The sequence below is a fragment of the Rhinolophus hipposideros genome (assembly GCF_964194185.1).
Source record: "Rhinolophus hipposideros genome assembly, chromosome: 13".
NCBI classification, from domain to species: domain Eukaryota; kingdom Metazoa; phylum Chordata; class Mammalia; order Chiroptera; family Rhinolophidae; genus Rhinolophus; species Rhinolophus hipposideros.
In genome coordinates this window covers 48,674,194-48,693,932 of record NC_138059.1, presented here as the reverse complement: position 1 = coordinate 48,693,932, position 19,739 = coordinate 48,674,194, and the positions used below count along the sequence as shown (strand labels likewise).

Here is a 19,739-nt window from a genome sequence, read left to right as displayed (position 1 = left end):
ACCTTCCCAAATTCAAAAGTCCTGGACCAGATGGCTTCACCAGTGAATTCTACCAAACCTTCAAAGAGGATCTAATACCAATCCTGCTCAAACTCTTCCAAAAAATTGAAGAAGAGTCAGTACTCCCTAACTCATTTTAAGAGGCCAACATTACCCTGATACCAAAACCTGGTAAGGACAACACAAAAAAAGAAAACTACAGACCTATATCTCTGATGAATACAGATGCTAAAATCCTAAACAAAATTCTAGCAAATCGAATACAACAATGCATTAAAAAGATTATTCATCACGACCAAGTGGGGTTCATCCCCGGGGCACAAGGATGGTTCAACATTCGCAAATCCATCAATGTGATACATCACATAAACAAAATAAAGGACAAAAATCATATGATTCTATCAATTGATGCAGAAAAAGCATTTGATAAGATACAACATCCATTTATGATTAAAACACTTACTAAAATTGGTATAGAAGGAAAATACCTCAACATAATAAAGGCCATATACGACAAGCCCTCAGCTAACCTCATAATTAATGGTGAAAAGCTGAAGCCCTTTGCTCTACGTTCAGGAACACGACAAGGTTGTCCCCTATCACCTCTGCTTTTCAACATAGTGTTGGAAGTCCTCGCCAGAGCTATCAGGCAAGAGAAAGAAATAAAAGGCATCCAAATTGGGAATGAAGAAGTTAAATTGTCACTCTTTGCAGATGACATGGTGCTATACATAGAAAACCCTAAAGACTCCACCAAAAAGCTATTAGAAACAATCAATGAATATAGTAAAGTTGCTGGCTACAAAATCAACGTACAAAAGTCCATTGCTTTCCTATATACCAACAATGAAATCTCAGAAAGAGATAGAAAAAACAATTCCTTTTGCAATTGCAGCAAAAAGAATAAAATACCTAGGAATAAACTTAACCAAGGATGTGAAGGATTTATATGCTGAAAACTATAAGACATTTTTGAAAGAAATTGAAGAAGACACAAAGAAATGGAAAGACATTCCGTGCTCATGGATTGGAAGAATCAACATAGTTAAAATGGCCATATTACCCAAAGCCATATACAGATTTAATGCAATCCCCATTAAAATCCCAATGGCATTTTTTAAAGAAATAGAACAAAAAATCATCAGATTTGTTTGGAACCACAAAAGACCCCGAATAGCCAAAGCAATATTAAAAAAAAAGAACAATACTGGAGGTATCACACTCCCTGATTTTTCCTTGTACTACAGGGCTACAATAATCAAAACAGCTTGGTATTGGCAGAAAAACAGACACATAGACCAATGGAATAGAATTGAGAACCCAGAAATAAAACCATATAATTATGGACAGATAATTTTTGACAAAGAAGCTAAAAACATACGATGGAGGAAAGACAGCCTCTTCAATAAATGGTGTTGGCAGAATTGGATAGCTACGTGCAAAAGAATGAAACTGGACTGCTATCTGTCACCATGTACCAAAATTAATTCAAAATGGATCAAAGACTTAAGCATAAGACCTGACACAATAAACTGCATTGAAGAAAACATAGGTACTAAACTTATGGACCTTGGGTTCAAAGAGCATTTTATGAATTTGACTCCAAAGGCAATGGAAGTAAAAACTAAAATAAACAAATGGGATTATATGAAACTGAAAAGCTTCTGCACAGCAAAAGAAACTATTGACAAAATAATGAGGCAACCAACTGAATGGGAGAATATTTTCGCAAACAGTTCCTCTGATAAGGGGCTAATATCCAAAATATACAAGGAACTCATGAAACTCAGCAACAAAAAAACAAACAACCCAATTGAAAAATGGACAGAGGACCTGAAGAGACATTTCTCCAAAGAGGATATACAAATGGCAAATAGACATGTGAAAAAATGCTCAACATTGCTAATCATCAGAGAAATGCAAATGAAACCCACAATGAGATATCACCTCACCCCAGTCAGAATGGCTTTCATCAACAAAACAAATAGTAACAAGTGTTGGAGAGGCTGTGGAGAAAAAGGAACTCTCATACACTGTTGGTGGGAATGCAGACTGGTGCAGCCGCTATGGAAGGCAGTGTGGAGGTTCCTCAAGTAATTACGAATAGAATTACCATATGACCCAGCAACCGCTCTCCTGGGTATCTACCCCCAAAATATAAAAGCATTTCTCTATAGAGACACGTGTACGCCAATGTTCATTGCAGCTTTGTTTACGGTGGCCAAGACATGGAAACAACCAAAATGTCCTTCGATAGATGAATGGATAAAGAAGTCGTGGTACATATACACAATGGAATACTATTCGGCGTTAAGGAAAGATGGTATAGGAACATTTGTGACAACATGGATGGATCTCGAGAGAATAATGCTAAGTGAAACAAGTCAGACAGAAAAAGCAGAGAACCTTATGATTTCACTGATATGTGGTATATAAACCAAAAAGAACAAGACAAACAAATGAGAAACAAAAACTCATAGACACAGACAATAATTCAGTGGTTACCAGAGGGTAAGGGGGTGGGGGGCGGGTGATGAGGGTAAAGGGGATCAAATATATGGTGATGGAAGGAGAACTGACTCTGGGTCGTGAACACACAATGGGATTTATAGACGATGTAATACAGAATTGTACACCTGAAATCTATGTAAATTTACTAACAATTGTCACCCCAATAAAATTAATTAAAAATAAATTAAAAAAAAGATTACTGACTATTATGCTTGCAAATTGGAAATTTCTATTTATTTGATTTAGTTTATCTGAAATCTATGGTTTTACATTTTGTATATTTGACAGGTTGAGTTGACGTACACAGAGTACTTATTTTAATCACATTTATGTAAAATTTTTCAGAAGAATAACCAAAATACATGTGGAAAAGGAAGCACTAACATGTTTCTACATATTATTCAATATGGTATGCCATTTGTTATTCTTAACATACTAATTTTATTTTGAGAAACTTTATAGTTGTCTGTATAATAAATACTGGCAAGAAAATTTGGTTTTGTTGGCATAAGTTTCTCAGAATCACAGGTTTTTGTTTTGTTTTGTTTTGTTTTAATTTTTGTTGCTGTTTTTGACAACACGATAAAATTCAGCCACACTTATAATTCATATTATCAATTCTCTATATAAGTCAACTCTTTTCCAGTTATTTCTTTTTAACACATACACACCCTGTTGCTGCCAGCTCAAAAGAAATGAGTTTACTGCGATAGCTACATCTCAGTCAATATACCTGTGCAATGCAATAAGCCATCACATATTCATGCCCCAGGTTGTCTGTAGGCTGCTCTACTGACAGAGAGCAAACACTTCATTTAAAACTGCTAAATTAACACCTAAGTATTTTGCATATTTTTATTTTGAAGCAGCACCAACTAGTCTACACATTTACTAATTTGATTTCTAAAATTTAACTATGAATTTTATTGTTATGAGTCAACCATTTATTATTTTTTCCCTGAGCATAAAAAAAAAATCCCCAAATTAAAACAAATTTGTGTTTCTAGCAATTGATAGCTTCCATTTGACTCAAATGTAAAAAGTGTCACTTGGGAAACTATTGTATTCATTAAATTAGCAACATATAATGAATTACCTTGGGATGTATACTCTTTCTTTCTGTGTTGAATCATTTTGATTTAGTTAAACAGGCCATACAATATTGCAAATGGTGAGTCTGAATTACTCAAGGTTAATGATGGTATATATACCAGTAAATATAATGCTTGAGTAAATTTATACAGGGTAGATTCAATATAGAAGGTGCCAGATGGAGCCTAAATTTTGTTTACCAAATGAATTAGGAAAAATTTTATATTTTGGTATCCTGGTGAAGCCTGATAGTCATAAATTTGTTTGTATTAGAGACAAGGAAATCTCTTGAATAAAAGTCATTCTGAGATAAGTAATACATTATATACCACTGTATAGTATATGGAAAAGCTATTAGAATTAAACCTTGACACTATAATATACTATAATTTGTTTATCATATCTGAATCTTTGGTATATAACACTATATTCAAGTGTGTTTTTTCCAAGAAACAGGCAAGTTATTTAATGTAAGATACATAGCACTAAAAAAGACAAAAATGTGTACTTCTCATCTTTACATTGAACATACATAGTAACTATTCAGTGACCTCTCCATAGCCAATTTCATGAGAATAATTCAATGAATATCCTACACATCCATTTCTTTTCCATTGTATTTCTTTTTCCCACATAGTGCTCAAGTCAGAAACTTCGCTGTCACACTTAGTTCCATCCTTTCTATTTTCAAGCCCTACTGAGAGTATATCCTCATTGTTACACAATCCCAAACACTCTGCATTTGCAAAGCACCTACTCTAAGCCACATATCTCCTATTAACCTCCTCCCATCTCAACATTCACTCTTCTCCATCTCCAAAGCATTCTCCGCAAAGATGCCAAAGTCATCTCAGATTGTACCCTGTTACTCGCATAAAATCTGTTAGTGGTTTTCCATGGCCCTTGGCACGATGGGCATATGAACCCTAATTTTCACGAATGCCTATTGCAATATAACTTTGAAGTGCCTTTCCACCATAGACTGAGGTTATCTGCCTTTTTACTTGGTTTTGGTCTCAGTCACATGACATGCTTTGAACAAGGGATTTTGCAATTTTTCCAGCAGCAAAGGCTAAAGCACAATTGCACATTAAGGCTTATACTCATCTGCATTTGCCATCTACAAGAAAAGGACATGCCTGGTCAAAGCTGGTTCCACTAATAATAAGGAACAAGCAGAGCAGAACCTAATCTAGCATATTTGAAAGAACCATCCAAACCGCAGACTCATTGATGAACCCTGTCCAAATCAACAGGTTGAACCCCACGGAAATGTGAGAAATAAATATTTACTTCTGTAAGCCAGTGAAGTATTGTCATTGTGTGTTACATAGCAATTTTGTGGCCACAGCTGTAAGATCCAAAGCTTTACAGTGAAGCAAAAGCTCCTCATTATTTGGTGTCTGACTACTTTACTTTTGAAAACTGCTCCCCTCTTATTCTCCTGCTCTTGCTACTTTGATCTCGTCAGTGCTTTCTTTCTCAAATCTTAGCACACATGCTACTCAGTCTTTCTCCACTGTGTGCATAGTTAGCTTCGCATGACCTATGAATTCTCAGGTGTAATGTAATTTTCTCCAAGTACCACCTATGGCCCCTTAACCTAGTTTATATGCTTCCATGCTATCCCAAACTCCCTTTTCTGAGAGTCATTAAACTTATCAATTACTTGTTTAATGTCAATCTTGTCTACTAGGTGCCATGAGAACAAAGACCTATAAAAGTAGAGACCCACAAGGACTAGAATATAGCAAACATGTTGATTGATTGAATGATTGATCAAGAATTCTAAAAAACACAGTGCCACTTTGACATCTTGAGAGTGACAGTGCGGTAGGTGTTGTTTGTGCTAGTGTCCTGCAGTGGTCAGAATTACCTACGAGTGAATGAGCAACAAAATATCCACCTCTTATTGAAGGTTCATCATTTCCCACTCACTGTGCAACACATTCCACACACATTTTCTTAATTAATTTTACAATAACCTTATGAGAAGTGTGTCATTTTCATGTCCACGTTAAAGGTGAGAAAAGACTACAGCAGCTATATAATTTGCAAAGATCCTACCAAGTTAATGGTGGGAGGACAGAAGCAGCTAATTTATGAATTCTAGAGGATTTGAAATAGAAGGGGGAAAAGAAGAATATATTCCTGGGGTTAGATGAAAGGCCATGATTTGTGGTTGAGACAAGATCCATTGAAAGGTGGGATACCTGGAAATAACACTTAAGGACTTCCAAATTTAGGTGTTATATTTTTTAGTTTACTATTTTTTTCCAATAAGCTGTATCAGTTAGTTTTAGAATAATTTTGCGAGATAGACCCGCAGTTATTATTATTCCCATTTATTATTTGAGAGTTTTAAAAATCAATACATTTGATTAACAAAAAACAATCATGTAAATCAAAACTGAAAGCTGAAGGAAAGACAATCTAAAACACAATGAGAAAAGTTTTAAGACAGATATTCTTACTAATAAAAAAATCCCTATCAAAGACCACAGAAAGTAGAATTAGAAAATGTAAAGGGTGAAATAAGAGGAAACAAAAGATATAAAATGAAAGAAGTATGTAAAGCATATATTAGCCAAAGAATTTTTGACTATTGCCTGATTTTTTTCTTTATATACTTTTAATTATAAATATAGTCAGTCATCTAATGAAGGACATTTGGTTGTTTCCAAGTCTTGGCCACCATAAATAAAGCTTCAATGAACACTGGAGCACACTTGTCTTTATGAATAAATGTTTTCAGATTTTTTGGGTAGATACCCAGGAGAGGGATTGCTGGGTCATATGGTAAAGGGGATCAAATATATGGTGATGGAAGGAGAACTGACTCTGGGTGGTGAACATACAGTGTGATTTATAGATGAGGTAATACAGAATTGTAGACCTGAAATCTATGTAACTTTACTAACAATTGTCACCCCTATAAACTTTAATTAAATATAGATAAATAAAGTCAGTAAAGTATGTGTTAATTCCACATAACTTTCTAAAGTATTTATATTGCAAGAAATGAACAAAAAGTCCAGAATTTTATTATTGTATTACATCTAGTTATATACTGGCATGAAAACTTGGGTTAATACTTTTCTTCGGAACATTTACAGCTATCTTTGAAATGTTTGAGGGTTAAAAAAAAAATTACCTGATGGATTGTTTCCCTAAATGCCTGAGTTTGTTTTGTAATAAGTGCAATGTTTTTTTTTATTGCAAAGAAGAAATAATTTATCTGAAGAACATAAAATTTCCATCAAATAGCTAATTGTCCGTATTTTGGTGCTGTTACACAATTAGAGAATAAAAAAGATTGAAAATACTGTAAAAAGGAAAATGCAAAGATTTATATAGATATTATCTTAATGACATTCTAACTAATATGTTTTAAAATTTCTCCTTATTTAGGAGATATTTCAAGAAAATATTCATTTCAATAACTTCAAATTTTCCTTTCTAATAACTGTCTTTGATATGAAATAGTTAAAACACTATAGAACAAATAGCATAAAGTTAAAAAAATAAAGTTTAATTTTATTTCAAGAGGTCTGACCTACAGAATTCATATTACAATTCTGTTATAATTATAAATGTTTTGTAGAAAAATTCAAATAAGCGTATTATGAAATGTGTGCATATGAAAGACATATATCTTTAGGAGAAAAAGTAGCTCAAACATCAGCTCCTTATAATTAGTGACCTTCAATTTATCCAGTCCATATCAAAGAATTCTGAAAATGAAAAGTATAAATATAGGTTAAATTAACTTTCAAATTCTACCTTGAAACACTGTAGAAATCAGTGTGTACTTAAAAGTATAAATGGATTAGATCGATTAAGATATTTCATGAATCAATGCATTAATGATGAATTTAGTTCTGAAGCATAATTATTTGGGAACAGGAGGACTTCTAATTTTATAGAAAAAAAAAATCTAAGAAACAAGAAGGAAGTAATTTTGGTTAGGGTGACATTGTGTAGCACCCCTTTTGCTGCACAGAATATAAGTTCTTGAATTTCAAGTCACCATGCACATGTATGGGTTTTACAAATTTTCCCTAGATAGTGTTTTCAATATATGTTCAACAAAAATTAGTTATAAGGATAAGAAGAAAGCATAATATCATTATAATAGCTTCTACCATACAATGGAGCTAATTCTTTAAAATGTTACTATTTTATTTTGTAATTTATGATCTTTCAAAGATCTGTTGCTAATCATGATATCAAAAATATTTCTAATAGGCTATGTATTTTTTAGATATCTTGAAATAAAGAAGCTTTTAAGTAAAGAAGCTGTTAAAGAAGCTCTTGGCATTTCTCAAATTCAACTATTAAAACATTAAAAAAAAAAAAACAACTATCAGACAATAACAATTTGGCAGAACTAATGGATTCACAGACTCTACCAGGAAAACAGTAAGAATATCAGTAATAATGTCTTTCTCTTTGACCCAGGTTTAAGGGTCAAGTTTTGTGGTATTCCACATATTGCAATGGACAATTAACAGAATGAAGTCCTCGTGCACCAATTATAGCCAATGGAGCACTTGAAGTTGGCTTATCTGCAACATAAGGCCTGAAGGGGAGCTTTATGGTGTGGGATTGGGATGACTTTTTCCTCATTTTAACCGTTACAGATGAAGTGTTATTTGGTTGATATAAATTAAAAACAAAACAAAACACCTTCTCTCTTTTTTTATGGTTTCAAATTTTGTGTTTTTTTTTTAAAGAAAGTTATTCTTCTAAATTATCAAGGGAAAACATAAATGTCCATTAATTAAGTCTTGCCTCTACCGAATCAATGCAATCTATACACCTTAGCTAGAATGATCTTTCTACAGTATAAATTAGATTTAAGTCAGATCTGGTCAAGATGACAGAATAAGTAAATGCTGTGGTTACCTCCTTTTACGACCACATCAAAATTACAACTAAAGTACACGACAACCATCATGGATAATCACTTGAAGTTTAGCTGCACCAAAGACCTACCATTAAGAAAATACAGAAGAAGCCACCTCAAGACTGGTAGGAGGGGCAGAGACACAGCATGGGGGGGTCCTCTACAAGCACGTAATCATTAAAAATTTGAGGAGATATCTCCTGTCCTGCGGGGTGTCCGGCGGGGTGGCCTGCGGGGTCTCTGCTCCCGCTCCCCACATAAGAACAGTACATGGTGAGGCCAAAAAGGAACACCCACGGAGCCATAGGTAGGGAAGTCATACCACTATGGTCTCACTGGAGGCTGGGTTTACACGACCTGCGACCTGCTGTCCGCTTTGCTGCCAACAGACCAACTGTCCTCGACTCTCCTTACTCTCCTTCAGTCTCCTCCTTCACTCTCCTCGGCTCCCCTCCGTAGCCAAGGCAGTTATATCAGTGACCAATGGCTTAATGGCTACAGCTGATGGCCAACCAGCCACAGCTGACGGCCATCCACTATCTGAACCAGCACCTCTCCACATGAGGCCGAGAGCCTGGAAACCGCTCTCTGGGGCTCTGCCCCCACATCTCCACTGCAGAGATTCTGCTGGGTGGGGTGGGGGGTGTCATATAGCCCCACACCATGTTCCTCAGCCCAGGGTTTAATGAATTCCAAAGACTAAAAGTCCCCCATAACTTTTGGCTGTGAAAACCAATGCCATTGTTTCTATGTTGAGACTTCTCTTCTCCCAGCATGTAGCCATAGGAAGACACCATATCTGAATCTCCATCAACCTAACACCATTTGTTTGCCCTGATTCCCTGAGATCTTACCTTACTGAACTTCCAGGCACGCCCAAACTGCTTCCAGTGACTTTTCTGGCCTTTCTTGACTCATGCTGTAGATTTTTCTAAAATCTCTCAAAGGCTCACAAATCCCAAACAAGTATCTGGCTTTGGTATGTCCCCTATCTCTGGCTAAGCAGACCTAAGCACTAGTGACAGCTGACCTTGGTTCTTGGTATGGCCTCTTGAGACACCTCCCAACCCATTTCAGGTGTTGGCCATCTGTGAATTGCTCTGTGGCTCATTCCAGGTGTCCGTAGGCAGGGTGAATTCTGTGGCTGAGCATAGCCTGCAGTGGGGCCCCTTCCAGGAGGCTATGGGACTGGCCATCCTGAAAAATCATACTAGGGCTTATTTTGCTGTTAGGTCTTATTTTTGAGGAAACAGTAAGAGAAAGGGAGATAGCACGTCTCTCTAATACATAGAAACAAACACAGGGACACAGCCAAATGGGGAGATTGATAAGACAAGTAAAGTGTTAATAATAACGAGCTTGTACACTAACAGGAATGAGCTTAAACATTAATCACTTGGCTCTGAATTCCTTGGCTAGTACTGCACCTACAAGCTGACAAGCACCTCACATCCAGGTGGAAACAAAACAGTTTCCAATCGCAACAGCAACCTGCAAGCTGACATCCATCATAAATGGGAACAGGACAGTTCCCAGGAGAAGAGAGTTGTAATGGCCATCCCCACCTCTCACCCACCGCAAGCTAACAAGCACCCTACATCCTGCTTAGAAAAATATAAAACTCAAGCTAAACAGAAATCCAGTGCAACTGTCTCCATTGGCCTCTCCCCTGGCTAAACTCCTTTTGCCAGTATCTATCTCTCTTACCTCTCTCTCTCAGCAGCCATCCCTATCAGACTGCTGTGGCAAACCTTTTGCCAATATTTCTCTTCCAAACAGAACTCTCTCTCTCTGCCTGACTTTCAATACAGCTTTCTTGCTCTCCCACTTTGTAGAGTCTTGTGGATGCTTTCACATTCTGTGGATGACCAGGGATTAATTCTGTGCCAATACAAAGACAAAGAAACGTCCCAAACTAAAGAACAGAATAAAGCTCCAAAAAAAAAAAAATCTAAACAAAAAGGAGTCAAGCAATCTACCAGACACAGAGTTCAAAAAAACTGCTTATAAGCATGATCAATGATTGCAGGAAAACTTCAACAAAGACATGGAAAACATAAAAATGGAGACAGAAAACACAAAATAGAACCAGTCAGAAATAATACAATAATTGAAATGAAGACTACATTTGAGGGAATCAACAGTATATTAGATGAAGCAGAAGTTCAAATTAGCTCCTTACAAGATAACATAGCACAAAATACCCAAATAGAAGCGGAAAAAAAAAAAAAAAGAAGCATCCAAAAATCAGGATAGTTTAAGGGGCCTCTGGGACAATATCAAGCATACCAACATTCACATCATAGGGCTACCAGAAGAAGAAAACAGAAAGAGAGGAATTGAAAACCTACTTGAATACCAATGACTAAAATTGATAAATGAAGATGTAGTTAATATGCATATTACACATGTTTTAAAGAAATGGAGATAAATAGTCCTTGGCTCTGCAGTGAACAACACAGATGGCATTCCCTCTCCAAACCCTCACTCTCCATCCTCTGGAGAGTACATACATTTGGATATTTGGGGGGATTTGTTCCTTACCTCTGAACTCCCACTGCTTATATTTGAAACCCAGACCACAAATAAATTTGGATCATTTGGATCATGTGGTGCTCTTCACTTTCTGAATTTGGTATCTGACTCAGGAACTAAGTAGATTCAGATACTTGATATTTACATAAGCTTACTGTAACTGCAGACCCTTAACTGGGAACTCGAACCCGTGTCTGACTCATGCAGCATGGAAGGAAAGATTGAAAAAGAAAGGTTGAGGATTCTGTTTTTGTTGGCATAAGTCAGTCCTAGTGATCAAGAATACAGAAAAAAATCTGACAGTCGTAGGGGCATCCAAACTTGTTTAAACTGATTTCTCTTGTTGAATTCTGAATCTCTTTCCAAAATAAACAGCATACTTTTTTCTTGTTCAGGAAAAAAAAGGAAAAAAAAAGAAAACATAATTGAAGAAATAGTGACTAATAACTTTTCTAACCTGGTGAAAGAAATAGACACACAAGCCCAGGAATTGCATGATGTCCCAAAAAAGTTGAACCCAAAGAGGCCCACACCAAGACACATAATAATTAAAATGCCAAATTAAAGACAATGAGAGACTCTTAAAAGCAGCAAGAGAAAAGCAGTCAGTTATCTACAAAGGAGATTCCTTAAGACTGCCAGCTGATTTCTCAACAGAAACTTTCCAGGCTAGAAGGGATTGGCAAAAAATATTCAAAGCAATGAAAAGCAAGGACCTACAATGATGATTACTCTACCCAGCAAAACTATCATTTAGAATTGAAGGACAGATAATGAGCTTCCTATATGAGAAAAAGCTAAAGGTGTTCATCAACACCAAACCAGAACTACAAGGGATCTTAGAGGGATTTCTTTAAAATGAACAACAAACAAAAAACAAACAAAAAAAAACGATAAAGAATATAGTCAGCAATATTGTAATTACTATGTATGGTTTCAGATGGATACTATATTTATTAGGGTGATAGATGAAAGAGGAGTTTGTGGACAGGGTGAAAAAGGAGGAAGGATTAAAAAGTACAAATTTGTAGTTAGAAAATAGTCAAGGTAGTGCAAAGTAAAGCATAGGAAATATAGTTAATACTATGGCAATAATTATGTATAGTGCCAGATGTGCACTAGACTAGTCAAAGGTACGTACAGCATAAGGAATATAGTCAATAGCATTGTAGTGTCAGATGGCAGCTGATCATTGGTGATCATTTCTTTAGATATAAAAAATGTTTAATAACTGTTGTGTACACCTGAAACTAACATAATATTGTATGCTAGCTATATTTTAATACAAATCTTTTAGAAAAATCAGATTTAGGTCAAACATGAAACGGAACTTAATCATGTGGCCCTGATTTTTTTTTTTCCCTCCAGTATTGTCTCTCTCCATCCCCTTCCTGTACCTCATCTTCTGTTATACTAAATTACATTGTGATTACTGTTACCCTCAATTTGTAACAATGTGTTTATTTGACCTTGTCAACAATTCATATCATTTTCTGAGCAATGCCATAGAGTGATAGATGCCCAGTTGAAGACAGATTTTGAGAATTTAGAATCTGTAGTTTGCCCAGGTTCGTTCAATCTTACTCATATACTCTTCTATTAGTTTTGTATTGTCAAATTAACCTCTTATCATTACCTTCCTTTTTCTCAAACCCTTCAAAGGTATTCTTCTGTTCTTAACACCAAATCTGAATTCTTTAATAGAACCCCTTTAATCATCTGTCTTTTAGTTAGCCACACATTTGACCTCTCATTTCTGAACTCAAATTCAATGTCCTTCCTCACTTACAGATATATGTCTGGATAATCTTACTCTCGGTGTCTGAATTTCTATGAAGCTTTCCTTGGGCACCCATGACTGACATGTATACCCAGCCTGGGTTTCTCTATAAACAGCAAGTATCAAGTAAATACTTATTTGGAAATATTACTGTTGAAGACCCCGTTTACATGGAGATCTATTATTACATATAATTAACTAATGCACCTACGACTATGTGTGTTTAAAGGAACATAATGGCAGAAAATTTATTCTCTTAGCTATGAGAATTATATACGTACCACAACATCAGACTTAAACACATTAGTGAGAAAACCTTTTCCTAACATGGAAAAGGCTACATTTTAATAAGAATGAGGATTACAAAGGACAAGCTGAGCTGTATATGACAACAAACTTCTGTGAGGTAATAACCCCAGCAACACTAAGGGAAACAGAAGAATGTACAACCTCCTGCTATGTTGCTAATGTAAACTGAAGTACATGGAATATGGTGCTATTTAGTGTGTCTTATACTCTCTGGAAAATCGAGGAAAATGTTTTTTTATGGTGACTTTCATTCAAAAGTACTATGTAACAAGAACCAGCTTGACATTCCCAGACACCTCACTGCTTCCAAACCAGGAGCATTCTAGAATAATCTAAAATCATGCTGACTCTCATTTCCTACCCTGACCACACCAATAGACTCATTTTTTTCTCAAAATGAAAACACTTCTACTATCTGTACACTGCCTTTTTTACATATTTATATCACTATCTTGTTTTATTTGCATTTGTTTTTAAAAAATCCTGTACAAGGCTTAATTTCTAGGTAAAATATGTTTCCCAGTAAAGGGTTTCTCATCAATCCTTAAAATAAGTGACAAAAAATATGTTGGTTTGTTTCTTAGGTTATGCTTCGATAAAGGAGAAAGTGAGGTGCACCTAGGAATTGATGTCCTTATAGGAGAGAAGAGAGTGTCTTCCATTAAGACCAGAGCTCCAAGTCAGAAGTTGAAGCAGTGACCCCAGTACTGGAAGATTAACAGTAGATGGTGGGTCAGTTGAGCTTTAAGATTTCTTCGATATAACTGGCTGAGAAACTGCCCTTAATCATTCAATATATGTCAGTCCCACAAACATAACCTTTGTGAAAATGGCACCCAATCAGAGAGCACAAGACCATATTAAGTTATGTGTTTACAAGGACTATACTCCCTGGCTTGAAACTTCAAACCCTTAAACTCCTCCATTCTATAATTCTAACATATTATCCATAAAACTGAAAAATATATTTTCCCTATTCTGATATTGGAGATGTGGCTGCAGAAAACAAATAAAGGAATATTTTGCTTTAAAAATAGTTTTGGGCAAGGAAAATTTCCCCTCAATATGAGGCCATGCCTTTAGTAAAGAGGATATATATGTATACATAGATATACAATATCTATGTGTGTGTATATATATATATATATATATATAAAATATCATATATACACTTTATATAGTTATAGTGTTTTGTGGCAAAAATATTTTATTAAAATTATTTTTTTGTTTTTCTATAAGCAGATTAAATCATAATATAACTTTTGTTAACAAAAAATGAGAATGTTAAACTTAACACGTGATGACTAATTAAAATGCTGACAGGCATTCAAAGTTATTTCGTCATTCTTAAATTAGAATGTATGCAGCACATTTGCCAGAGCTGACTTGATCACATTACCTTTGTTGCAGCATCAAAGCAGATAAATCCTGTGCTAAAGTCAATCGTGAGTCCCATTAGATGACTTTCTAGGACACATGCATATGTCTTGCTCTAGACAAAACAGAAAATATGGTTACTTTTCATGTAATTGACCCAAACTCAGCCCAAATAGCCAACATTGTTAGCCAACATATAATAGCTAACTTAATCTCAGCAGTAATTGTATAAGGAAGAGAGCATTATTAACTTCTTAATGTTAATAAAACAGAAGCTAAGTGGTTTTTCACCTGCTAGGGTATAGTCAGGGACAAATTCCCAATTCTGCTGTCAGCTCTTGTCTTTACCTTGGGCCACACTGGCTTCCTTTGGTATATTGGCAATAAAATTGGTATTAAAAATTTTAGATGTAGGCAAGATGATGTTCAGTTGTTAAGTCCACTAGATAAATATCACTGCATTTTCAATAAGTCAAAAGTGAATTATTAAAAATTAAAATATTACTTAAATTCTTGATGTATTAATTTTATGGATATTATTAAAAGAACACTCAGGCACACAAACACAGATTACATAACAAAGGCAAAAACTTCAAGAAATATCTAGAACTTAACAGTTTCAGTATGTTCATTCATGTGGCAAAAGATATTTCCCAAATTACCACTTGTTATTATTTGTATAAACTTATTATATTTTAATTTATTGTGGTGACAATTGTTAGTGAAAATACATAGATTTCAGGTATACAATTCTGTATTACATCATCTATAAATACCATTGTGGGTTCACCACCCAGAGTCAGTTCTCTTCCATCACCATATATTTGATCCCCCTTACCTTCATCTACCACTCCTCTCCCTCCTTACCCTCTGGTAACCACTAAACTATTGTCTGTGTCTATGAGTTCTTATTTCTCATTTGTTTGTCTTGTTCTTTTGTTGTTTTGGGTTTATATGCCACATATCAGTGAAATCATAGGGTTCTCTGCTTTTTCTGTCTGACTTATTTCGCTTACCATTATACTCTCAAGATCCATCCACGTTGTCACAAATGTTTCTGTATCATCTTTTCTTACCGCCGAATAGTATTCCATTGTGTATATATACCTAAACTTCTTTATCCATTCATCTATTGAAGGACATTTTGGTTGTTTCCATGTCTTGGCCACCGTAAATATAGCTGCAATGAACATTGGAGCACACGTGTCTTAATGGATAAATGTTTTCAAATATTTTGGGTAGATAACCAGGAGAGAGATTGCTGGGTCACATGGAAATTCTATTCATACTTTTTTGAGGAACCTCCACACTGCCTTCCATAACAGCTGCACCAGTCTGCATTCCCACCAAGAGTGTATGAAGGTTCCTTTTTCTCCACAGCCTCTCCAACACTTGTTACTATTTGTCTTGTTGATAATAGCCATTCTGACTGGGGTAGGTGATATCTCATTGTGGTTTTTATTTGCATTTCTCTGATGATTAGTGATGTTGAGCATTTTTTCATATGTCTATTTGCCATTTGTATGTCCTCTTTGGAGAAATGTCTCTTCAGAACACCTGCCCATTTTTCAATTGGGTTGATTGTATATTTGTTGTTGAGCTTCATGAGTTCCTTGTACATTTTGGATATTAGCCCCTTATCTAAGGCACTGTTTACAAAAATATTCTCCCATTCAGGTGGTTGCCTCTTTATTTGGTCGATGGTTTCTTTTGCTGTGCAGAAGCTTTTAAGTTTCATATAGTCCCATTCGTTTACTTTAGCTTTTACTTCCATTGCCTTTGGAGTCAAATTCATAAAATGCTCTTTGAACCCAAGGTCCATAAGTTTAATACCTATGTTTTCTTCTATGCAGTTTATTGTGTCAGGTATCATACTGAAGTCTTTGATCCATTTTGAATTAATTTTGGTACATGGTGACAGATAGCAGTCCAGTTTCATTCTTTTGCATGTGGCTATCCAATTCTCCCAGCACCATTTATTGAAGAGGCTGTCTTCCCTCCATTGTATGTTTTTAGCTTCTTTGTCAAACATTATCTGTCCATATTTATGTGGTTTTATTTCTGAGTTCTCAATTCTATTCCATTGGTGTATGTGTCTGTTTTTCTGCCAATACCATGCTGTTTTGATTATTGTAGCCCTGTAATACAAGCTAAAGTCAGGGTGTGTGATACCTCCAGTATTGTTCTTTTGTCTTAAGATAGTTTGGGCTATTGGGGTCTTTTGTGTTTCCAAAAAATCTGATGATTTTTTTGTTCTATTTCTTTAAAAAATGCCATTGGGATTTTGATGGGGATTGCATTAAATCTGTACATTGCTTTTGGTAGTATGGTCATTTTAACTATGTTGATTCATCCAATCCATGAGCACGTAATGTAATTCTATTTCTTTGTGTCTTGTTCAGTTTCTTACAAAAATGTCTTATAGTTTTCAGCACATAAGTCCTTCACATTCTTGGCTAAGTTTATTCCTAGCTATTTTATTCTTTTTGCTGCAATTGCAAAGGGAATTTTTTTTTTATTTCTTTTTCTGATATTTCATTGTTAGTGTATTGGAAGGCAGTGGACTCTTGTACGTTTATTTTGTAGCCAGCAATTTACTGTATTCGTTGATTGTTTCTAAGAGCTTTTTGGTGGAGTCTTTAGGGTTTTCTATACATAGCATCATGTCATCTGCAAGAAGTGATAATTTAACTTCTTCATTCCCAATTTGGATGCCTTTTATTTCTTTCTCTTGCCTGAATGCTCTGACAAGGCTTTCCAACACTATGTTGAAAACCAGAGGTGATAGAAACAGCCCTGTCGTGTTCCTGAACGTAGAGTGAAGGACTTCAGTTTTCACCATTAATTATGAGATTAGCTGAGGGTTTGTCATATACGTCTTTTATTATGTTAAGGTACTGTCCTTCTATACCTTTTTTATTAAGGGTTTTAAAATAAATGAATGTTGTACCTTGTCAAATGTTTTTGCTGCATCAATTGATATAATCATATGACTTTTATTTTGTTTATGTGATGTATCATATTGATGGAATTGTGGATGGTGTACATCCTTGTGCCCCAATGATGAACCCCACTTGGTCGTGGTGAATAATCTTTTTAATGCATTGTTGCATTCGATTTCCTAGAATTTTGTTTAGGATTTTTGCATCAGTATTCATCAGAGATATAGGTCTGTAGTTTTCTTTTTTTGTGTTGTCCTTACCAGGTTTTGGTATCAGAGTAATGTTGGCCTCATAAAATGAGTTAGGGAGTACTGTCTCTTCTTCATTTTTTTGGAAGAGTTTGAGTAGGATTGGTATTAGATCCTGTTTGAAGGTTTGGTAGAATTCACTAGTGAAGCCATCTGGTCCCGGACTTTTGCTTTTGGGAAAGTTTTCGATGCCTGATCTAATTTCATTACTAATGATCAGTCTGTTTAGATTTTCAGTTTTTCATGGTTCAGCCTTGGAAGGCTGTATTTTCTAAGAACTTGTCCATTGCTTCTAGGTTATTGAATTTGGTGGCATATAGTCCTTCATAGTATTCTTGGAAGTTCCTTTGTATTTCTGTGGTGTCCGTGACAACTTCCGCTTCTTCATTCGTAATTTTGTTAATTAGTATCTTCTCTCTTTTTATCTTACTGAGTCTAGCCAAGGGTTTGTCAGTTTTCTTAATCATTTCAAAGAACCATCTCTTTGTCATATTAATTTTTTCTATTGTCTTTTTGTTCTCTACTTCATTTTGTTCTGCTCTGATTTTTGTTAATGCCTTTCTTCTGCTGACCTTGGGTTTCACTTGTTCTCTTTTTCTGGTTATTTAAGGTGTAACATGAAGTTATTTATTTGGGATTTTTCTTGTTTCTTGCGATAGACCTGTAGTGATATAAATTTCCCTCTTAAAAATGCTTTCACTGCATCCCAAAAATTTTGGTAGGATGTGTTTTCATTGTCATTTGTTTCTATGTATCTTTTGATTTCTCCTCTAATTTCTTCTTTGACCCAGTCGTTCTTTTAAAGTATGTGGTTTAATCACCATGTATTTGTGTTTTTTCCTGCTTTCCTTTTGCAGTTGATATCCAATTTCAAAGCTTTGTGATCAGAGAATATGCTTGGTATGATTTCAATCTTCTTAAATTTGCTGAGGCTGATTTTATATCCCAATATATGGTCTATCCTTGAGAATGTTCCATGTACACTAGAAAAGAATATATAGTCTGATGTTTCAGGATGAAGTGCTCTATATATGTCAATGATGTCCATTTCATCTGATGTGTCATTTAGGGCTGCTATTTTGTTATTTATCTTCTGTTTGGATGATCTATCCATAGCTGCCAATGATGTATTGAAGTCCCCTAGTATAATTGCATTTTGGTCAATTTCTCCCTTCAGTTCTGTTAGTAGTTGCTTGGTATATTTTGGTGCTCCCTGATTGGGGGCATAAATATCGATGACTGTCATGTCTTCTTGTTGTATAGTCCCCTTTAGCATTATGAAATGTTCATCTTTGTCTCTTGTTATCATTTTCACCCTGAAGTCTGTTTCATCTGATATCATTATGGCTACACCTGATTTTCTCTGGGTACCATTTGCTTCGAATGTCAATTTCCACCCATTCACTTTGAGTCTATGCTTGTCCTTGTAGCTGAGATGTGTCTCTTGGAGACAGCATATGGTTGGGCTTACTTTTTTGATCCAATCTGCTACTCTGTGCCTTTTTATTGGTGAGTTCAGTCCATTTACATTTAGGGTGATTATTGATATGTGAGTATTTCCTGTCATTCTATATTTAGTTTTCTGTTAAGGCTGTGTGTCTATAGTTTCTTTGCTTTTTTGTTGTTGTCTATTATTTCTGTGTGGTGGTGTTCTATGATGTTTCCCTGTGTTTCTTCTTTCATTACAGTATATATTTCAGTTCTGGAATTTTTTTGAGTGGTTACCCTTAAGATTATGTAAAAGAAAGTTTGATATTTAGAGTATTCCATTTTCTTCAGCACGCTTACTTTCTCCATTCCCATATTCCGGTTCAGGCCTTTACTCTCCCCCTTTATGTTTCCACAAATTGTCCCTGTTGAACGTGGTCGAATAGCCTCCTTTAGTATTTCTTGTAGTGCAGGTCATGGATTAGAAAATTTTTTCATCTTCTGTATGTCTGGAAAGGTGTTTATTCCTCCTGCATATCTAAAGGACATCTTTGCTGGATATATTATTCTTGGCTCATAATTTCTCTCTTTCAGTAGTTTCAATATTT

At 35.3% G+C, this 19,739-nt stretch overlaps 1 protein-coding gene across 7 annotated transcripts in view; it reads right to left on the bottom strand.

Annotated features, from left to right (window-relative positions):
• SNTG1 (syntrophin gamma 1) overlaps positions 1-19,739 on the bottom strand; it is an 894,682-nt gene that overhangs the window by 67,038 nt on the left and 807,905 nt on the right. For all 7 annotated transcript variants that reach the window (XM_081070081.1, XM_081070082.1, XM_081070080.1 and 4 more), the window contains one exon: positions 14,536-14,628. In XM_081070081.1, coding sequence (XP_080926207.1) covers positions 14,536-14,628 — 93 coding nt within the window. The remainder of the gene's footprint in view (positions 1-14,535; positions 14,629-19,739) is intronic.